General features: G+C 42.1%; 1 protein-coding gene across 4 annotated transcripts in view; it reads right to left on the reverse strand.

The window, feature by feature from the left end:
* Positions 1-20737, reverse strand: part of KAT7 (lysine acetyltransferase 7) — a 31846-nt gene that overhangs the window by 1716 nt on the left and 9393 nt on the right. For 2 of the 4 annotated variants that reach the window (XM_045836600.1, XM_045836599.1), the window contains exons 5-14: positions 18359-18441; positions 14774-14863; positions 13270-13368; positions 10590-10700; positions 8781-8972; positions 5856-5945; positions 5474-5614; positions 4299-4392; positions 1311-1457; positions 552-658 (exon numbers count right to left, since the gene is read on the reverse strand). In XM_045836600.1, the coding sequence (XP_045692556.1) occupies positions 552-658; positions 1311-1457; positions 4299-4392; positions 5474-5614; positions 5856-5945; positions 8781-8972; positions 10590-10700; positions 13270-13368; positions 14774-14863; positions 18359-18441 (1154 nt within the window). The remainder of the gene's footprint in view (positions 1-551; positions 659-1310; positions 1458-4298; positions 4393-5473; positions 5615-5855; positions 5946-8780; positions 8973-10589; positions 10701-13269; positions 13369-14773; positions 14864-18358; positions 18442-20737) is intronic. The other 2 variants (XM_045836602.1, XM_045836601.1) reach the window with 1 other exon arrangement.

Raw genomic sequence — 20737 nt, forward strand, 5'->3', positions numbered from 1 at the left:
ATGTTAGCAAAGAAGGAATCACCAAAGGTTTAATACTCTGCTAAGGTGTAAAAAAAAAAGATCTTTGACTTACGAATCCATTTCTTTCTACGGCACCCTCAGCAAGACCTGAAAACCATTATCCACCTTCCCTAATGATAAGTGTGAGTCAACTATAAAAAAACTTTAAATGTGTTTAAGTTGAGATGGCATTTCTTAAAGGAATTTAAAACCACTTCCACCAGCCTAGAGTTCACTCCCCTCTACAGATGGGCAATTCTCTGTAATCTGAGAAGATCTCTGAACGACAGATGCGTACAACACACAGCTGCCTGCTCAGCTAGAGCCGCTTAACGTGCACCACCCCAACGAGACAGAGCTTACCGAAAGCTCCAATAAGGATAAGGTTGGGGCATCACTGCACGCTACAGAAATGAGACCATATAAGAAGGTGCACGTAGCCAGACTCCTTTAAGAAGGGAGGTTTACCTTTAGAATGTTAAGGCCCCTCTTTGCTCTGCTAGGCTTAAAGGGACCTTCAGCAATGAGCAAGTAGCTGACAAAAACTTTACCTGTCTCTTTAAAACTAGGTGCTTTCCTTTCCAATACTTGAGCATCTGCAGGGCCTGCAGAGTGCTGACAATGTCCACAGGATTCACAGCTGTCTCCTGGCTAATTTCTGAAAGAGAACAGCTACTGAGAACCTGGCCAAAAGTGTAGACTCTTATCAGGCCCCCCCTCCCCCAGCTCCCCCCCTTACAGGATGTCCAAATGAACTCCAGAGACTTGGAGCCCTTGCTACTCAACCCAACCTGCTCAGAAAAAGTTCACAAAGCATTCCTTCAACCAGTCCCAATAACTGCAGAAGACAGTTGTTACAGCAAGAAACCACTCTCAGCCCTTACAGAAATCAAGGTCAAAGACATATCGTTAAATTCTTCTACCTTTGCATAAACACACAGTGATGTTTTAGAAGCTTCTGTATGTGCTGAAAGACTGCAAGTTTTTCTTCATTTCTAAATGTTTGTTAAGAATTTAAATGCTATAAATAAAATCTTTAAAAAACAATTAAAATGCTACCACAACCTGAGATTTGAGAAACCAAATCATATAACCAGTCCCACAAGCCAAGTGCTCTGGAACGCCCAGGCGCCGGTAAGGGTCTCTGCAGCGGCCCAGGCTCAGTGGGCCTCGTGTTATATTCAGACAGAACACAGAACGGGGCATTATCTTCGCAGGTTATAAAGCATGAACGGGGCCAAGTGGAAAAGTCAAGATATCCAGTGGCGTTTGCATCTTGGATAACCACCATTCTAGAGTCAAAAACCAACCTTTGATAGAAATCTCTTTGCCTTGGAAATTGTGCAGGTACCGCAGCAGCACTTCCTTCCAGTAACTGCGGTAGCTTATGAGCCCCAGGTCTGACAGTGGACGTTCCGGGGAGCCAACTTTCTCTTCCACTTTGGAAAGCAAATAACCTGCCAGGGAATAAACAGTTTTTGGTGTCCCCCCGCCCCCCCCCCTTAGCAACACCGTATCTCATCCTATTAGAAAAGAACAATGTGCCAACATGGAAGAAGGTATAAAAAGCACAGTACTTTGCAGTACCAGTTAGGGTTCAGTCCATCTTATTCGTTCAGTGGAACACTACGTAGCTGTGGTAGAATATGCTGTCTTTGTGTAAGCGAGCGGGGAGGACGTGCACTTGCACTTACTTTCATAGACATTAAGAAACTCTGGAAGGCTTCACCAGAAGCTTGAATAGCAATGACTAGCTGTAGGTATGTGCTGGGAACAGGGTAGGGAAGCCACTTCATTATATAGCTTTCACTTCCCAAGTTTTGAACTTTAAAAGATCATCACAGCTTCGGGGTGGGTGAACAAATGGAGGCACAAGGAGCAAGGTGAGCCTGGGGAGGGTGTGGAAACTCTGCCCTCCCTCGCTCCTCGCCCAGTGCATCCCTTCTGCTTGGATATTCACACATCGTACACATCCTTGTCGTATCCTTGGATAAACTGGTAAAGGACCTGATGAGTTTTTTCTGAAGATCTAGTAGTCCTGACGCTGCCTTCCCTTAATATGACCCATAATCCAATTACCTTAAAAAGATTTTCAAGGACAAACCTCTAAAGATGAAGAGCTGAGAGAGATGTGTCACCATCAGTCATTCATGCTGTATCTTTCAATGCTGTAAAGACAGTCTTGCACAAAGTACTCATACATGCCACAACATGGATGGACCTTGAAAACCTCATGCCGAGGGAAAGAAGCCACACAGACAAGGGCACACGCTATGTGCTTCCATTTACATGAAATGGCCAGAATGGGGAAATTCACAGAGACAGGAAGTACATTAGCCAACAGCACTGCAATACTATGTCTATGTCTGGTATCACATGGGTACCAGACTTACTGGGACGATCACTTCTTAAGTTATGTAAATGTCTCATAACAATGTTGTACACCTGAGACTAATATCAACTGTAATTGAAAAGTTTAAAGTATTTCTTAAAAAGTAGGTTAGTAGATGCCTAGAAGTGGGGGGAGAGGGAAATGGGGAATTAATTATCGCTAGTAAGCATGAGTTTTTTGTAGAGGAAGATGAAAACCTAAACCTGGACTGGGAGGATGACTGCGTAACTCTGTAAGTGCAAACAGTCACCAAATTGCACATTTGAAATGGATGAGCGTACGCTGTGTAAATTATACCTCAACAAAGTTGCTTTCAGAAGGGAAAAACATAAAGAACAGATTATCTTGCTACTACCTATGAAACAGTTGGGGGACTCAAATCTGAAGAAGCCTCTCGTTCTAACATCCAAACACTCACCACCCAGCACTATGGGGACACGGTCAGTAAAACTCACAGGCTGGGAAACCACTGGAAAACCTGGCTGCTTCCTTCAACAAATAAATAGCAAAGAAAAAAAAGATACGGAGTGGGAACTTGCAGATTAAAAATGTCTTACAAGCCAAATCTACCAATCCCAATACATCAATTCTATAGGAATCTGACTAAAAGTAGTATTTTTTTCCTAAAGAACAAAATCACAGTATCAGGATAATATAAGCACTGTAATTTATGATATTAAGAACAATTTTTGGTCTTTTTCTGTGTTTTAGGACCTCTTAGAAATATTAAAATAATTGAGGGTGGGAACATAGGTAAAACAAGATTGGCCATAAAATGGTAACTATTAAGGAAGCTTTATTATACTATTACTCTACTTTTGTATGTTTTAAAATTTCCACAAAATCAAGTTTATAAAATAGGTGCTACCTATTAAAGATACATGATCTTCCCTCAGAACTCTATGAATTCTAATTTTGACCAAAATATGCCGAGCGACAGTGAACACAATACAGCTGATGGTTGTTACTGACTGCAGTCCAGTTCTGTAAGGTCTCTGCAAATACTGACTTAGTGAACAATGAACCATCGCTCCTAGGGAAACAGAGTTGGGCTCCTGCAAGCCCCTGGTCACATTTTCATCAACCAATCAGTGTGTAACCTTGTTTGTGTATTTCTGTTTAACAACACCTTGTTTAATACTTATTGTCCACATAGTAAAATTGGTTTCACAGCCGACGGCACAATAACCTATCCTGAGCAAAGCCTAACACATATTTTCTCTCTGTAAAGCACATGAAAGCCTTTCTAGGCAGTATTTCAGCACTCTACTTAGGGACCATTTAAAAGCAGCAACAAAAAGCACAAAAATATGAAAAACACAGCACTAATGGACCGTGGAAAGAACACTTGTTTACACTAAGAGAGCCGACACAAGGCACCCCGTCTGACCTCTGCTGGAAATGTGTGACTTATTTTTTGCTGCTGTGCACATATCCACGAATGACAGCCAAGGGCCAAGAGGACTGCTTTTGAGGTTACAAATAAAATTGTAGTGAGTAGGCAAATTCCCAGATACAGAAGCCACAATTAATGGGGTTCAAAGCCTCTTAGCAGGTATCCCGGTTGCCTCCAGAAAAGTCCTTATGAAGATGAAGTCCTTAATATCCAGGAGACCGGAAGACCTTATGCGCACACGTGCTGGTCATAAGTCTCAAACTGGAACCATCCTAGCAAGCTGACTGCACTCCCTCCATACTGCCTACTGCCAGGCCCCGGGCTGAAGGCCTTGTATTCACTGAGTAGTCACTGTGTATGAGGCTAATTGATGATGTTCAGGTTTTGCCCACTTATTCACTTTACATCAATATACACCAGCTAAAAGCCAGGACTTGTAGAGACTACGGGACAAAAAGGCAGCAGTATTCACTCGGTCCCCGCCACGTGGAGCTGGGCAGTTTCACTTACTGAAATCAATGAGCATCTTGCCATAGCCCTGTCTCATGTACTGAGGCATGGTAAGGATACAGGATACATTATAGTTGAGGAATGAATTCTTCTCCTAAAATCAAGAACAAACAGATGAACAGGTCATGCGGGTTTAGAACCAAAGGTGTCAGCAGTCCTACAGACACAAACTAAGGCTGCTTGCAAAGTATCTGGCTAACCAGTCCTGGGAGTGGCTGTCCAGCTCACAGCTGTGACACACCCTTTAAGATGGCTGAAGCCATTAATCCAAGGGTTTCCTAGCTGAGACCTCCAGTCTCATCTCAAGGGGGGCTGACTCTGGGTTCTCTATAGTCACAGAGCAGGGAAAAAATGATTAGATTGCATAGCCAGTCTACAGTAGCCCTCTTTAAAAGCAATTTTTCAAAAGGGGGGCTACCTACAGAAGAAGGGAGGGATCTGAAACAGCAAGCCCGCATTCTGAAAGGAGGTCAAAAACACCTATTATATGGCTCCAAGGCATGCAAAATGTCCAGTACAGGCAAATTCAGAGACAGGAGGTCGAGTGAAAATAGCCGAGTGTTGCTTGGAGGTACCGGCCTTCTCACTGAGGTACCGGAAATCGATGTGGTGATGAGCAGGAGTTGCACAGTTGTGACTGTACCAAAAACCACCACACACTTCAATGTAAATGAGTGAACTATATAGTATAGGAGTTATATTTCAATAAAGTTGGTTGTTACATTAAAAAGTCTTCAGCACAGTCTGGCCTCGAGTCTTTAAAGGCACTGTGGTATTATCATTGAAAGAACCCGGCTTAAGAAAAAGGCAGAAGGAAAATATTCCTGGTTTTGAGCTAATAACAGAGCAGGGGACTGGGTCAGAGCAGCTGGCCTGACTACAAGACGTGGGCTTGCGGGTCAGAAGGCAGGGCACTGGCCAGTAATTAATAGGCAGCTCCAACCCACAATCCAGAAATGAATAAACCAGAAGCTTTTAATAAAGAATGGCACATTTTCATTAAACAATCTTTGATATGGATTTTCCTTTTTTTTTTTCCCCCTTTTTAAAGGGAAGGGCTGCCCTGGTCGTCCAGAACACTGCACTTTCCTGCCAGTGCTCTGAGTCCCCGGGAGCCAGTGCCAGGCACCCTGCTCCGACTGGTATTAGCTTCTTAACGTCCAGATCCTGCTGACCTTGGAAAAATATCCGATCAGGTGACAGCCAGTGTTGTCCGCTTCTGTCATAACATAGAACAGGAAGGGCTCCACGTCGTAATACAATGTCTTGTGGTCCAGAAAAAGCTTGGCCAACAGGCACAGGTTTTGGCAGTAGATCTACAAGCAGAAAAAAAAAAGAGAGTTCATCTGTAGGCCAGCGATTCCTGAACTTACGAGATAAGGGCCTAAAGTTAAAGGTCATGTCATTATTGTTAATGAAGCAGAGATTGTGTGTTTTGGCCAACAGGAGAACTCTACATTCTTTACAAGGTGAGATGGACGCAGAGCAAATTCCTTCTGAAGCTGTCCGAGTACAACACTACCCACCGCCCCTCCGTTCTAGGGCCCGGCTTTGTACCTTGTTTTTCTTGCCGTCCACTTCAAACACGGATATTGAGCCTTTGCGGTAGATCTCATCGCCGGGCGGGTGTTTCCACACACACTTAGCCTGCAAGAGAATGGAATTCACATCAGGGGAACGGGCCTTCCCGACGAGGTGGCTGTGCAAAAGGGGGAAAGAACCGCGGGTCAAATTTAGTCAGCCGAGATGACAGGCAGTTGGACGCACACTCGAGAACAAGCAGCAAAACAGGTTTCTTTTTTTAAGTAAAACAACCTAAGGCTTCTAAATCACTGTAATATATTTATGATATTTTCTAGCAGTTTGGAACAAGTCTTCTGGATTATATTCTGGCATCATTTCAATCCAGGAGATTAAAACCATCTACTACGTAAAAGCCAGATAAACAAAAAAATACCCTTGCTTATTAGAAAATGCCTTGTGACAACAGGAAATTCTTAAGCAGCTTATTTCAAGCAGCTTAGAGTTGCTAAGTAAAGAGAGGAGCGCTTTACTCTCACCTTCACCAGTAACTTCTCCGGTTGCCCCCAGTGTTCCCCTTCATTATATAAGAAAATAGGAGCAAGTCCTTCTGTGGGGGGAGGACGGGTTGGGAAGAGGCAAGGCATCCGGGTTGAGCAGAAGCTGGGATGGGCAGTGTCCCAGGGGCGCTTGGCCACAAGGGGGCACAAGATACCCCTCTCCTTACTCTCAAGTGCTAATAGATTTAAAGCAGCCAGTCAGCCATTGCAGTAAATGAGTGATTTTCACCACTTTTCATATCTCACCGCACACATAAATTACTCAAGTTCTGTGGCACACCAAAAATGTATTGTTTGCCAATCTGACCAAAAAAAAAAGGGTATAATTTTGATTGATTTACACAAAAATAAACTAGTAATTATCCCTTTTTGCACCAAAGTGGCTTTTTAAAAAATCAGGTGTCTATATTTCTAAACAAGGATTTTTGGTACCAAAAATCAACCAAGCAGATGCAACATTATGTGACATGACCAATAAGAGCAACTCTATTATATGACCTACATATTTACGGTTCAAGACAAGGCATTCACACTCTATGGCCATTGTTGTGTTGGCTGTTGTGGGTTTTTTTTAATTTGAAGATCTAAGGGAAAAGAAGTCACTGCCCCTGACTAAATAGTCAGGGGCTGCATTGTTTTAAAAAACTCTTGCAACACACTGGTTGAAAAATCACTGCTATTTGGTGAGTTCTTTAAAGGTTTTATGTAAATACATTTCAAAAGCATATGTATATATTCAGAGCATTTTCTATTAAATTTGATTGTGCCTTTTTTAAAAAAGAAAAGATTTTATTTATTCATTTTTAGAGAGAGGAAGGGAGGGAAAAAGAGAGGGAGAGAAACATCAGCGTGTGGTTGCCTCTTGCACACTCCCCACTGGGGACCTGGCCCACAACTCGCGCATGTGCCCTAGACCGGTAACTGAACAGGTGAGCCTCTGGTTCGCAGAGGGACACTCAATTCACCGAGCCACACCAGCCAGGGCTCATTGTGCCTTTTGATCAACTCAAGAGTCATGACCTAATCTGTCCCATGTAAATCCAAATGTCAACCAGGATTTCTTCAAGAAAGTTCCACCTATCGTTTGTCCCTGTCAGAAGCCCTTTAGTCATGTGGCTTTTCCCAACAGTAGCCAAACTAACACAATTATTTGTTTAGAAACACAAGCCAAAACTATTAGCCAGATGGCCAAAGAAGGTCCATTTCAGCAATTACACAACAGGAATCAGAAGTATGGATTTAAAATAGGTTTTTATTTCCTAAAATTTGTTTTTTTTAACTCATATAATACAGTCGACCCTCAAAAATTCAGAATGTTCACTTGATCCTCAGACTTATCCAGACCCTTTCTCTTCTCTACCTACTATTCTTTCCTGCCCCTTGGGCTGTCTTCCTGGTTAGTGCCACCAAATAACCAGAAACAAAAAGACACAGGGCAGGAACGGTAAGCAGTTCACAGCCATAAAAATAAAAACACTAGCCTCACTTGTAAAACCGCAACCTAGTGGATCTCCGTGGTCTGCAGCCACGGAGCCCGGTCCTTCACATCCCCAGCCTGCGCCCCCGCGCCCCAGCGGTCTCTGCCGCCACCTCCCCGCCGGCGCTCTGCCCTCACCACAGATCAAGTGCACCACAGCCTGAAGGGCTTCGTTCACAGGAGCGGGTTTGGGCCACGGCGCCGCAGACCGTGCGCTCCTGAGCTGGGCACCCACAAAAGCAGAATCACCAAACTGGGGGGAAGGAGTGTAAAACAGAAACCACGGGAAGCCTACACTACAGAGGCTCAGAACACAGAAATCCCGGGAAGTAAAGACGGAAGGAGAACAGGCCCCTAAAAAGCCTTACAGCCAGATTATGACGACAGACACAAAAAAGAAAGGTCTCCCTCCGGAAAGACTCATCTCTGTCCCGTACTATTTCCCCACCCCTAATCCATGGCAGAAAGTCCCTTTAAGACTTTCCATTGTACAACTAGGGAAAGAAAGATAGCTTAAAGGTACAAAACATCTAGTAAGCCTATTGGTCAACAATAAAACCAAAAAGGACTGAACCTGAGAAGCCACCAGTTATTTTTGTCTATTCTGGGACACAAAACAACTAAGGGCAGAGATCATTCATGTCCATAGGAAGAAACAGAAAAGAGCAGGCAGCAAGAAAAAAGACAGGGAGATGTAGGACAGGACGTGGTTCAGGGCCATCAGCTGCTGGAGGTGCCACCCAGCAGCACCAGCCACACCACAGGCTGCATCACCCTGAAATGTGGCTTTCAGTTCCCTGTGCCTTCATCCCATTATTGTGGACCGCTGAGAGATGCTTGGATAAATGTTACCCAGACTGATGCCAACAGTTAGAGACCCCATAGCCTACTACAACCACGGTCATGGAACCCCAGACAACTCACCATGTGTCGGCGGAGTATCGTTTGGCTCTTCATGTATTTTAAACAGAATTCACACATATAGAGACGTCCCAGTCGCGCGTATTCTTCAGGATAGGGAGAATGGTACCAGGTGTCAAGCTCATAGCGACCAAAAGCAATTGTTTTAATCATATTGCTCCCCTCTGTGATTTGGCCTTGTAGCCTTAACTTCTCCTATTGTAGAGAAGAAATCAAAAGTCAAAGGAGAATCAGATGGCAGTGCACACTGGAACAACACGGTGAGTTAGAGGGAAAAGCCCCGCCCCCCCGTGCAGCTGAAAATCAGCACGTAACTTTTGACTCTGCCAAAACGTAAAATACAAATACCCTATTGTTGGCTGGAAGCCTTATGGGTACCTATGGATAACCTAAACAGTCGATTAACACGTTTTGTATGTTATACACTATAGCGTTACAATAACACAAGCTAGAGAAAAGAAAAAATACACTTGCAGTATTTACTGAAAAGCATCCACATTTAAATAAACCTGTGCAGTTCAAACCCATGTCGTTCAAGTACGAACTATAATCGTCTTTGTTTTCTTTTTTTGGAAGCTTGTGTGTGGGTCACCATGCTAGGCTATGGGGAGAACAAAGCACGTTTGGCTTCTAAACTCCCGAGAAATCGAAGAGGGCGGCATGGATGGGGACAACCAGGGAGGCCCAGTACAGGCCTCAGTAAGGAAAGGCTGTTCCCTGCTACCTTCCATGCCCAGGCTCTCATCTCTTTAACTTCGCCAGTCGCTGGATAAATTGTGTTTTTGTCAGCCTGAACCACACTGAATTATAAAACACAATCTACTGCAAATATAAATACCTAGTTTTACAAAACATTCTAAAACTAAACAGAAAAGATGATCTAGAATGTGCTTTACACGTCTCCAGAATGTTTTACAAAGCTGTGCGGGCCTGCATGACACTGACCCACCCTCTCAACTTAGGTCCTTTAGAAATCATTTCTAGGCACAACCAGGTGGATCACTGAGGAAGGTTAGCCTAGGAGACGTTCTGGTTCCCGGGTAGAGAGAAAACCAGCAGTACCAGCCCATCCCAGCCAAGACAGCGAGCAAGCCCTGGTGCCTACAAAACTTTCAACAAGCCTATTCGGAGATTTTTAAATGAAGTAAGTATTCAATACAATTTAAAAAGAGAGATTCACTTTACAGAGATTCCCTGAGCACATTTAATCAATCACAGTTCTCATTAAGTACACTTGTTGAAAAAAATTCTGCCTGGAGTATCAAAACTAAACGTTAATGAACTGTAAATAAAAATCAGAAGAGAAAATCAACTTAATATGTAACACATGGATGTGTGAAACATTCATTCTAAAGTATCTGACAAGAGCCTTTCCCATCACTCCTACTCGCTATTTTTTTAATGCTTTCATAGCTGCACGGGAGGGCTGAGGCAGCCCTGCAAAGCGGGGTTCCTGTTTGGGTTAAGAGAACAACAGGGGGTATCTCCCAGACTACAGGTTCTCAGAATTGCAAATGACTCAACTGACACCAAGGGGCACCTATCGTTTTATTTGGCTACCCATCCCCAAACAGGTCCTTCCAGGAATTGAGATGGAGGGAAAAAATTCTAAGGGTTGAGGGAAAGGAGGAGGGGTAATTAATTTTAAATATGAATGGGAAGGGAGACAGTCTCAATTAAGGCGGCTGGGGGAAGGGGAGAGTCAGGCAGCAAGGTACCTTTAATTCCCATCAAACTGACTGCTCAGCATTTTCCCCGGGCAGTTCTCAGTGCCCGTCACAGTGGTCCTCGGCTGCAGGCTTTGATACTCACCAAATCCTCCGAAGCCCGGGCTTGTGCTCTTCGGAAAAGATCCAAGTCATACTCGCTAGTCAGGTTTTCCAAAAGAGGTTCCCGAGTGTTCCCGTAGGTCTGTCTGTGTTCCTAGGAAAATAACCGGAGCATGATTCTCTCCACTTCTAAGAACATCATCTATTTCATTTCAACGATGCCAACCAGAGGGCCAAGCTATATTTTTAGTGCCTACTATATGCCAGGCAATACACTAGGCACTGTGTCTTGGAACAGACATACCGCTGATCAGGCAGGTTAATGCCGAAAGACACCAATGTTCTTACAACCTCTCCAAAAGGGAGTTTCATTCTTTACCTTCAAACAAGCACCCAAGAATCCGATGGCTATGGGTCCATTTGCACAATACAAATAAATGAAATGTAACAAACCCAAAGGCACTCCAGATTTCCCGATTCCTGAGGTCTAGAAGAAACTGGTGGATAAACTTCCCCGCTTAAAAACAACACCACACACACACAATCTTTAAGCCTAGATTCTAAGATTTTAGACTGAAAGGAAAATCTGCAGGTAGGAAGGGGCAGTTGGACAAATAGACTTTTGTAAACTCTTCCCTTTGAACTGCTGCACCATTACACCGTCCGCTGAAGGCATGGCAATGCTCTCACTTAGAACTCAGCCCAAGTGCAAATGAAAAACAGGCTCAATTCTTTGAAAAATATTTTACTAAATATTAAGCAAGAACAAAAGAGAGAACAGCCATAGAAAATTAAAAGCCTAGACACAGCCCAGTTTTAAGTAACTAACAAACCTCACCATGGCACTCACTACAAGTATCCTTCCACAGGAAAGAAATTCCACAAAGGAAATTTCCCTTTTAAATTACTCCGACTCTAGCCCTTCCCACTCCATCACAGACTCCACCTCCCACCCACAGGGTAGAAGATAATGGCAGGCAGGTGGAGTGAATGGCCCGTCCCAGGAAGAACATTATAGATTTCACACACACATTAGCACATGAAGAAACCATTCGCCAGTACCTTTACTCCTAGTAAAATTTCTTATGGTTAACCTTGGCCCATCTGATGGATATCTTTCTGAATGTGGACTCTGTCATGTAAGATTTAGGTTCTAAGTATTACCTATTTCTTCTAGTTTCAGGAACTTTTTTTTCTATCACTACGGATTAGTTTTACTTACTCTAAAAGTTCTTATAAATGGTAAACTTTCTTTTTACAGCTTCAAAAAATACACCACCCAACATTTTCACCAGGAAGATTGGATCCAAATAACCACTCAAACTACTGGAAAGCAGATGTTTGTAAGATAAATTTCAGGAGCTTTTACTTCATTCTTTCTACTTGTATGATTCTGGGCAAATTACCTCTCTCAGCCTGTTTTCCATCTACAAAACAGGTAAAACACCATCCACCTTTGCTACACAGACAACAGGAGCAACAGAACGACAGCACTAGCACAAGCGCTCGGTAAATGGTATTATCTGTACCTTATCCTCACACCTCTGCCCGACCTACAGGTAAACACTTTTAACGAGACAGGAAGAAGAACACCACCTTGCACCCTACAGTCCACCACCAGAGAGCCCTTCCTCTACAAACCCAACACAGCCTGGCGTGGGGGCTCAGCGACTCGTCCACCCCACAGCCGCCCTCACCTCACACGGACCCGTCTCCGTTCATTCATGAGGTCCCTTTCAAGACACGGATGACTACCAAAAAAAGCACACGCACCGTCTGGCATGTTTTTGTCTCAGTGAAGCCATGCTGACTGCTCAGCAGGCACAAACCACACCCCTAATAACCTGCTCCAAGGACTTCCAGCTCCACTGGAACAATGAAAACACCCTCAGAAACAAACTGAGGGCGCACGTGCCAAACTCCCGACACTGGTTTGTTTATGCTACATCTGGGAGGGTCATTTTTACTGGAATTTTTCTTCCCCAATTTTTTTGGTATTTTCAACAGTAAGCATTTGTTCATGGGTTTGTAATAAAGTCAATCTTTACTTAAAATTAAATTCATACAAAAATTTTGGAAGAATTTTTAACAAAATGAGGAAATTAGTTCAAGATATTCAGTGAAAACAGAATTCAAAGTTGTACTTATAGTAATAAGCAAATGATATAAATAAGGCATTATGTAAAAAACTAGGATACATCCCAGAATGCTAACTAAAGTTATTTTTAGGCAGTAGATTAATGTGTATTTCTGTATACCTAATTGTTCTGTATTTTCTATTGCAAATGTGCATTAATTTTAAAACTAGAACAAAAAGTTTAAAATACCACAGAAAGATTTATAGACTATATCCCTGAATACTTTTTATTATGTAGGAATTTTATTTTTCCATCAAAATAAGTGGACTACAGCTTAACTTGAATATTTTTCCTTATACAGATATTGTAACATTTGTTTGAATGGGTAAATTTAACCCTTTAAAGCTAAAGTTTACAAACAACTACAAGATTGGACATTTTTTCCCATCTAAATTCTAAAAGTCTTTTGCTTTTGGAAGGCCTCTGGCTTCCACTCTTACCAGCCTGGTTTGGGGGATATAGTAAACTCTAATTGCCAGAGAAGCGTCCTTCTACTTACAAAGAACACCAAACAGCAAATCTAAAAAACAGAAGCTTAGAAACCAAAAGGAGTTCACGCTATTAAAGTACTTAACTTTTCCTTACCATATATTTCTCCTTCTGTTCTTTGCTCAGCCCAGAATTTCTTTTCTTCCTGAGTTCAGCAACTTTTTCTTTGTATCGCAGCTGCCTCTCTGTTGGTGCCTAAAAGGAAAAAGGAAGAAAACTGATCTAAGCTAGCAAGAAAACTCATGTGCATTAGTTGCAAAGTGAAAATAACAAAAAAATAAGGGTGGGAGGTGTCAGATGTGTTACAACCGCCCTGTGAAAGCTATTAGCAATTTAAAAATTCCAAATCAAATGTCCTGGGCACTTAGACCACTACCCTGATTGTATTTATTTTAATATTAACCCGAACATAAATTAAGGATGGAAGTCTCCACCAAAGCAAAAGGATTAAAATAAAAATCATTTCAATTCAGTATGATTTATTGAAAGCTTACTGTTTTCTAAATACTGATACAAAAATGAATAAAAATTTAAAAACTGAGTAAGAATAGAACCCAAGACAATGAAGGAAAGTGTAACTACGACTTACAGAGTGCTTATTACCTGTCAAGCACTGGGGGTAGGTATCATATTATGCATGATTTAGCTAACCACCCTGCCAGGTAGGTATTATTCACTCCTTTTTATTAACAAGAAAATAAAGTTTAAGGCAGTTAGCTGACCTGCCCAAGACCACAATGCTGGAGTAAAAGAACCACAGAATTCAAATTCGGATCTGTTTGACTCCAAAGCCAAACTTTTCCCTCATCACCATGCTTCCTCTGCTATCAGCTATAATCTAATCACGAAACAGACATCACATGATAAGCTATGTATATACAACATGTGACAAGCGCTAAACTAACATTCTGAGAACACTGCAGTGGAAATGCATGAGGAAGAAATTCACTAATTGTAGGAAAAGTTTTGGGAACAATTTCTATAATAGCTGAGAGTTGCACAAGGCCTTGAAGGTAAAATACATCTTCTTCTTGGTATAGGTAGAGAGTTTGGAGCAGAAACACAGCAAGAGTAGAGACCAAAGGCATTCAGGGAGAAACAAGAAATTTATGTTCAGAGAGGTGGAAGAAGTAGGGTAAAGAGCATTTTGGAATCCAAGGGAAGAGAGAAGTAGAAGAAAAAAGGACATCATCAACAAATGTCACATATTAGGAAAAGTCACTGGTGATCTTGGAAACGTGCCAGCAGAGAGGAAGGGTTTGAAGATAAATTACAATGGCTTAAAAAGTAGATGCAAAATGAGGAAATAGAGCAGCGGGTATAATCTTTCAAATAATCAGGATTATCTTTTATAGGAATATTATCATTACCATTATTATAAATTGCATGATCCCTTCATTTACGACGCAGAAGTGTTTGTTTCATGAACATTTCCTATTTGAAAATCAAATGTGATTCTGATTTGACTAAAGACCGGTTACTCAGACATACCATGGAAAACAAGAGGCAAGGGATACACCTACAGACAGTCACGGGCAGAGGATACCCAAGACTCGGCTCTCAAAACTGTGAGTGGCCAGGGCTTTCACAAGGGCCGTACCTGATGCCTGGTTGCATGCCTGTTGTTGTCATCTTGCCTGTGGGACAGCATCCTTTCTTCTATCTGCTTATCCCGGCTCTGTGCTCTCACCTGCAACCATCAACAACGTCAATAAATCCTCCTGCCTCTACAACTATGTTCGCTTTGTGCATAAGAATACAAGAACGAATCCCCTGAATTTATGTGGCACTTTTACTCCCAAAGGGTCTTCACATTACTTCTCACAAAATCTGTAAGATACAGGTAAGGCAAGCTTCACAATCTGTTTTCCTAGCCACCAACTGAGAATCAGAGAAGTCAAACAATTACAGCTAAATCTTGGTGGTAAAGCTAAGAATTTAAAGTTTAACTGAAAACTCGGACCTGGACTCTTTCTACTGCACAATGAAAAAGAAACAAGAACAGAGGAAGTCCAAAGAACAGAGTGAAGTGCAAAGAAAACGTTAGATATCTGCAGTCAAGTCTGTAGGGAAACAACTCCGTAGTTAACACAAATCGCATTAGCTCTCCAACAATTTCAGTTTCATCTTCGGGAAAGGAAGGGCTCATACACAACAGTCTCGACAACTTCGACCCTCAAACTCAGCACGGTCAAAACAGAAGGCTGACATTCCCCCACAGCGCCGCTCCACCCCAGATCTTCCTACACCAATAAAGAGCAACTCTCTCTACACAAGTGGTCAGGTCAAAAACCTGAATGTTGTACCTGATTCTTTTTCTCCTACACCTCACATCAAATCCACCAGCAAGTCTATTAGGCTGCTCCCCTCCAAAATATATCCTGAGTGCAACCAGTTCCTACTAGTTCTTACTATCCCCACTGATACCACACAAGCCCGGTCACCATCCGCTGCTGAACTTCAGAGCAACCTTCCCACTAGACTACCCTGAGTCAGCTCTTCCCTTTCCAGTCCATTCTCCGCACACCAGCAAGCTGTGATTTTTGAAAGGGGTTTACGACATTACATCACACTCCAGATGCTTCCCACAGCCATCAGAACACAAACACACTCCTTGTGCCAGGACCCACAGGTCCTTTATGATCTGGGTCCAGCTTCCTCGTTCCCCATCATGGTCCGGCCACACTGGCCAAGTTTTGGCCCCTCAAACCCAACAGTTTGCCACCTCTCACAGCCTCTGAGCTTGTTCATCCTTCTAGTCAGATCTCTCCCCCTAGATCTTGACACAACTGCCTCTTTGTTGTCCGCCATGGCTCAGGTCAAATATCAACACCTCCAACAGGCCTTCCTAACAGCCCAAGCAAAAGTGGAGCCATACCCCCCAACACCCCAAAGCTGCCACTTTAGTCTTTGTGTTTCTTACATTTCCCACTGCATGACATTCTTATTACTTATTAATGTATGTGTTGACTTTGCCTCCCGCCATGAGAACGCACACTCCTTTGAATGCACAGCCTCTTCTCCCCTTCGCAGAACCCTTGGACGCCAGCACTGTCTGGCGCCTGCAGTCACAGAAACCTAGGACTGAACAAACATGGCTGCGTCACTGACGGCCGTCGTTCGCCAGGAAGCTCGGAGTAACCACGTATATGCAAGGGCTTAAAAAATGCTAGAGCTTTTAATAAATGTGAGGAATTAGTCTAATCTCTCCATTTGGGACTCTAAATATAGTAAAAATATGTATCCCCCAGAAATTCTCCTGATTCTCCAAACACACGTTCCAGTGGTAAAGATGGATTATGCTGACTGAGCCTGACTCCCCTTGAAAAGAAAAGCACAAAAGAAGAAAAAATCAGTAATGCTTTCCTTTTTTTCAGAATTTTCTTCCACAACTGATACTTTTTATTTTTATTTTCAAAAAATAAATTTCTTAAGGTAACATGCTCCTATTGCTACAGGCCAACAAGTTGAAGTTATACCTCAGCAAGAGTTTTATGTAAAACCAGTGACAGTATCAGACCGTTCTATTCAGAAATAAGAGACAGGAGACCACTCTCAAAAACCAGGCATCACAGCTACTTTCAGAGAAAGGAGCACACAGTAGCTTCTCCGCTCTGGTGCAGACGTCAGCAGAGCTGCTCCTGTCTGACCTGGTCTTGGGCGAACAGGAAGGTCATAGGAAGAATAACAGGAAGCCCTACCACTTACTCTTACACAGAGCAGAAGACACTGCCTTGCTTATAGAAGAGGTTTGGAATGAAGAAAATGAAAGTGTCCTCAACCTTAAAATCCATATAAGCACTGACAGCATACCACTTTGCTGAAAGACTGAACACATAAAGAAACTTTCCATCCTATGCTGGGCTTATAAATGAGAGAACAAATGTCTGAATCGGGGAAAGGTAATATCAGCTGGGGAATCTAATTTTTTTCAGGATGAAACTGCCCCAGATAAGAATCAACCTTTGACCCTGGATTTACTAACAAAGTAACAAGCACAAAAACAATTAATGCTTTGCCTTAACCAGCTTGGATAACCTGTATAAATACTACCTGAGCAATCCATTTACGGTAATTAACAACATTTTCAACTCTTGTTTCCCCAAAGTTTTCCAGCTCCATCCTCGGTGGCAGCAACCCACACAGAAACATATAAAATAGGATCTTAGGTTCCACTCCTAAATCCATTATTCTAAAATCACAAAGGTTATTTAAGACTATATATTTCAAGAATTTACAACAAGAATTAGCCAAGAGTAGGTGTGATTGAGAGTAACAAAAAGGAAGAATACTCTGCAGAAAGAGACAAAGAATTATGAAAAAGGTTTTTTTTAACCCTAACCCAAGGATATGCTTATTGATTTCGGAGAGAAGGGAAAGCAGAGCGAGAGAGAGGGAAAGAAACACTGACATGAGAGAGAAACACTGACTGGTCACCTCTCATACACGCCCCGACAGTGGGACTGCACCCACCACCTAGGCTCGCGCCCTGACTGGCACACAAACCCGTGACCTTTCGGTTTACAGCACAATGTTCCAACAAATGGAGCCACTGGCCAGGGCTGAAAAACTTTTTAAAAGCAAAATGTTTTCATAGATTTATAAGAAGAGAACCTACCTAATGCATAAATATTGACACCATGTATTTATGCAAATGAGTCCTCAGTGAAAAAGGTCTCTACCAGTCTTTTAACTTTCAATGAAAAGTAATGCACTATAAGGTGATGTCCCAAATATTCCGTGGATAACCTCCTTGTTAATTTCTTTCAAAGCACTCATTATGTACTATAGTTGATTCTTTTATCTAACCATTGTTTTTAAAAACAGTTGTTTTTTGTTTCCCCCACTAGAATTTTTTAAAAAGAGAGAGGAGAAAGGAGGGAGAGAGGGAAGGAGAGAAACACTGATGTATGAGAGATACATTGATCAGTTGCCTCTCACACACTCCCAACTGGGAAGCTGGCCCACAACTCAGGCATGTGCCCTGACTGGGAATCGAACCAGTGACCTTTGTGTTTGCAGGCCAGTGCTCAATCCACTGAGTCACACCAACCAGGGCGCCCTCTGGAATCTAAGAGCAAGAACCTTGCCTATGGTCCTCACTGGAGGCCTATCATTTAGCAAAGTGCCTGGCAAATGGTAAGTACTCGATAGGTACAAGCTGAATAAAAGAGAACACAATTACCTTGCATTCATCAGCTGAGAGGTTGTGATAGAGTGGGCATCCTGAGATGGAGAAATGTCTCTCATGTTTTCCTGTAAGATGTCCTGTTAAAGGAAGGGAAAACAATCTCAAGATAGAAGATTTAAACTTTGAAAGTGCTATTTTTCTCCAAAAACAAAAACAAAAAAGCTGGTTTTTCTTTTTCTTTTTTAAGATTTTATTTATTTTTTTAGAGAGGGTAAGGGAGGGAGAAAGAGAGGGAGAGAAACATCAATGTTTGGCTGCCTCTCACATACTCCCCACTGGAGACCTGGCCTGCAACCCAGGCATGTGCCATGACTGGGAATCAAACTGGTGACCCTTTTGGTTTGCAGTCCGTGCTCAATCCACTGAGTCACACCAGCCAGGGTGGTCTTTCTTTCTTTCTTTCTTTTTTGCTGTATCATTTTTACCAAATACATGTCTGGTCAAAGACACTGAATCAGACAGACTGAATCCATCAAAGGTAACTGCTGTTAAGGGCCATAAGTTGCACCCACAATAAATTCTTTTCTTCCACAGGTTGGATCGGGCCGACCTTGCACATACTTGTGTATGTTCAGTTCCTTCTATTCTGATATGGATTTCTCAAATTCTAAAATGTCATAAAGCCATATTACGATAAAGGCACAAAATCACAAGCAGGAATATTCTCTTTTGGTAAAATTTAACTTTCTTATGCTAAATGGATCAAGTCATATGTGTAACATGTGTACTTTCTGTTTTGCAATTCTATCTACCTAATGAACTTCTTTAATAATCAACAGAAGCTTATGAAAAGTGGAGAACGAAACAGTCTTCTCTATCATATAAGTAAACACATTTTGGTAACTTTGGACCAAATTAAATATATTCATTTTTTTGGAGGGGGGAGGCTGGTTTTGTTTAAAGATTCAGGCTTCTTCCATAACCAAACTTTTAAACAGGCGGTTTGCACAAGGCCCTCTTATGAGGACGGTGAAACATCATTTCCTTTTTAAGCGTCTCCTCAACACCCAGAAGGTGTGCAGAACGGCTGAGACCGAGAGGGGCGGTGCGATGATGCTAGAGGGGTAAAAAGGCAAACTGGCTAAGCTAAAAACTGCAAGTCTGCAAATATCTTTATTTTTCTTTCATAAAAAAAGACATTTAATTTTGAGTAAAGGAGACACTGGGATTTAAAAAATCATACAACATGACTTACAGAATAAGCTTTAAAGGGCAAACATGCTCCAAGTTCTGGAGGAGAGGGGAGTTACTATATGATGTACAGGCTGCCATTTCTCTAGAATTGTATTATTAAAAATACAATTTTAGAAATCCACGTAATTTATCTTGGGCACAAAAAACTACCCTCAGTGGTCAAACACTATATGTAAAATGCAAAGTGTCACTGCTACAGCAAGCCTGTATTTTTAGATATTATACATTTATATCTGCTGAGTAAATTATCCGAGTCATGTCTTATTTTATCATGTCAACTAAAACCAATTTAATGTGTTCATATTAAAAATTTTAAGACAATAGCTCATCTAGAAATTCCACAGCTATGAATTTATCCAACAGATTTTCTAGAAAGACGCCAAAATACATACATACAAAACTATCCATTACCCTATTGTTCAAAATAGGTAAAAATGAGAAATAATCTAAATGTCAATCAACATAGGACAATTTAATTTATGAACTAACAATACAATTGAATTCTTTGTATTCTCTAAGTGCTAATAATGTAAATATCCAAGACGTCAAACCAATCATTGTGTATTTTCTATGAATACTAACAAGAAATATGTACACATACAAGTATATTTTTTTAATGCTCGCCCAAAGATATGCTTACTGGTTTTAGAGAGAGAGGAAGGGGGAGAGAGTAACTGTAAGAAACCCATGTGAGAGAGAAACAGTGATCAGTTGCCTCGTGTATGTACCCTGACTGGGCGGGGATCGAACTTGCAATCTTTTGGTAGAAGGGGCAATGCTCCAACCAACTGAGCCACCCAACCAGGGTCTTACTGAATATTTCCCAAGTGGCAGACACTTTTTTTAAGTTCTGGTGATGTAATTGGGAACGTGTCAAAAATCTCAACCCTTCTGGAGATAACTAACCAAGGAAAACAAACCAGACAGGTGTATTCAACTAGAAATATGTGCCACGAAGGAAAATAAGTATGACAGGCAGAGAGGGAAGGATGATGTTTGTGTGCGCGCACACACGGCAGGTTAGGGAAAGCCACGCCGATAAAATGACATATGAGCAGAAAGAATTGAGAAAGAGCCGTATGAGTATCTGGGGAGCAAGCACTAAGCTTAGAGGGAAGAGCAGGCGCAGAGGGGCCGGGAGCAGGAGAATGCTTAAGCAGAGAGGCACATTCTGGGCCA

The sequence above is a fragment of the Phyllostomus hastatus genome, unplaced genomic scaffold (assembly GCF_019186645.2).
Source record: "Phyllostomus hastatus isolate PE091 unplaced genomic scaffold, TTU_PhHast_1.1 phas_contig_210, whole genome shotgun sequence".
In the NCBI taxonomy this organism is placed as follows: domain Eukaryota; kingdom Metazoa; phylum Chordata; class Mammalia; order Chiroptera; family Phyllostomidae; genus Phyllostomus; species Phyllostomus hastatus.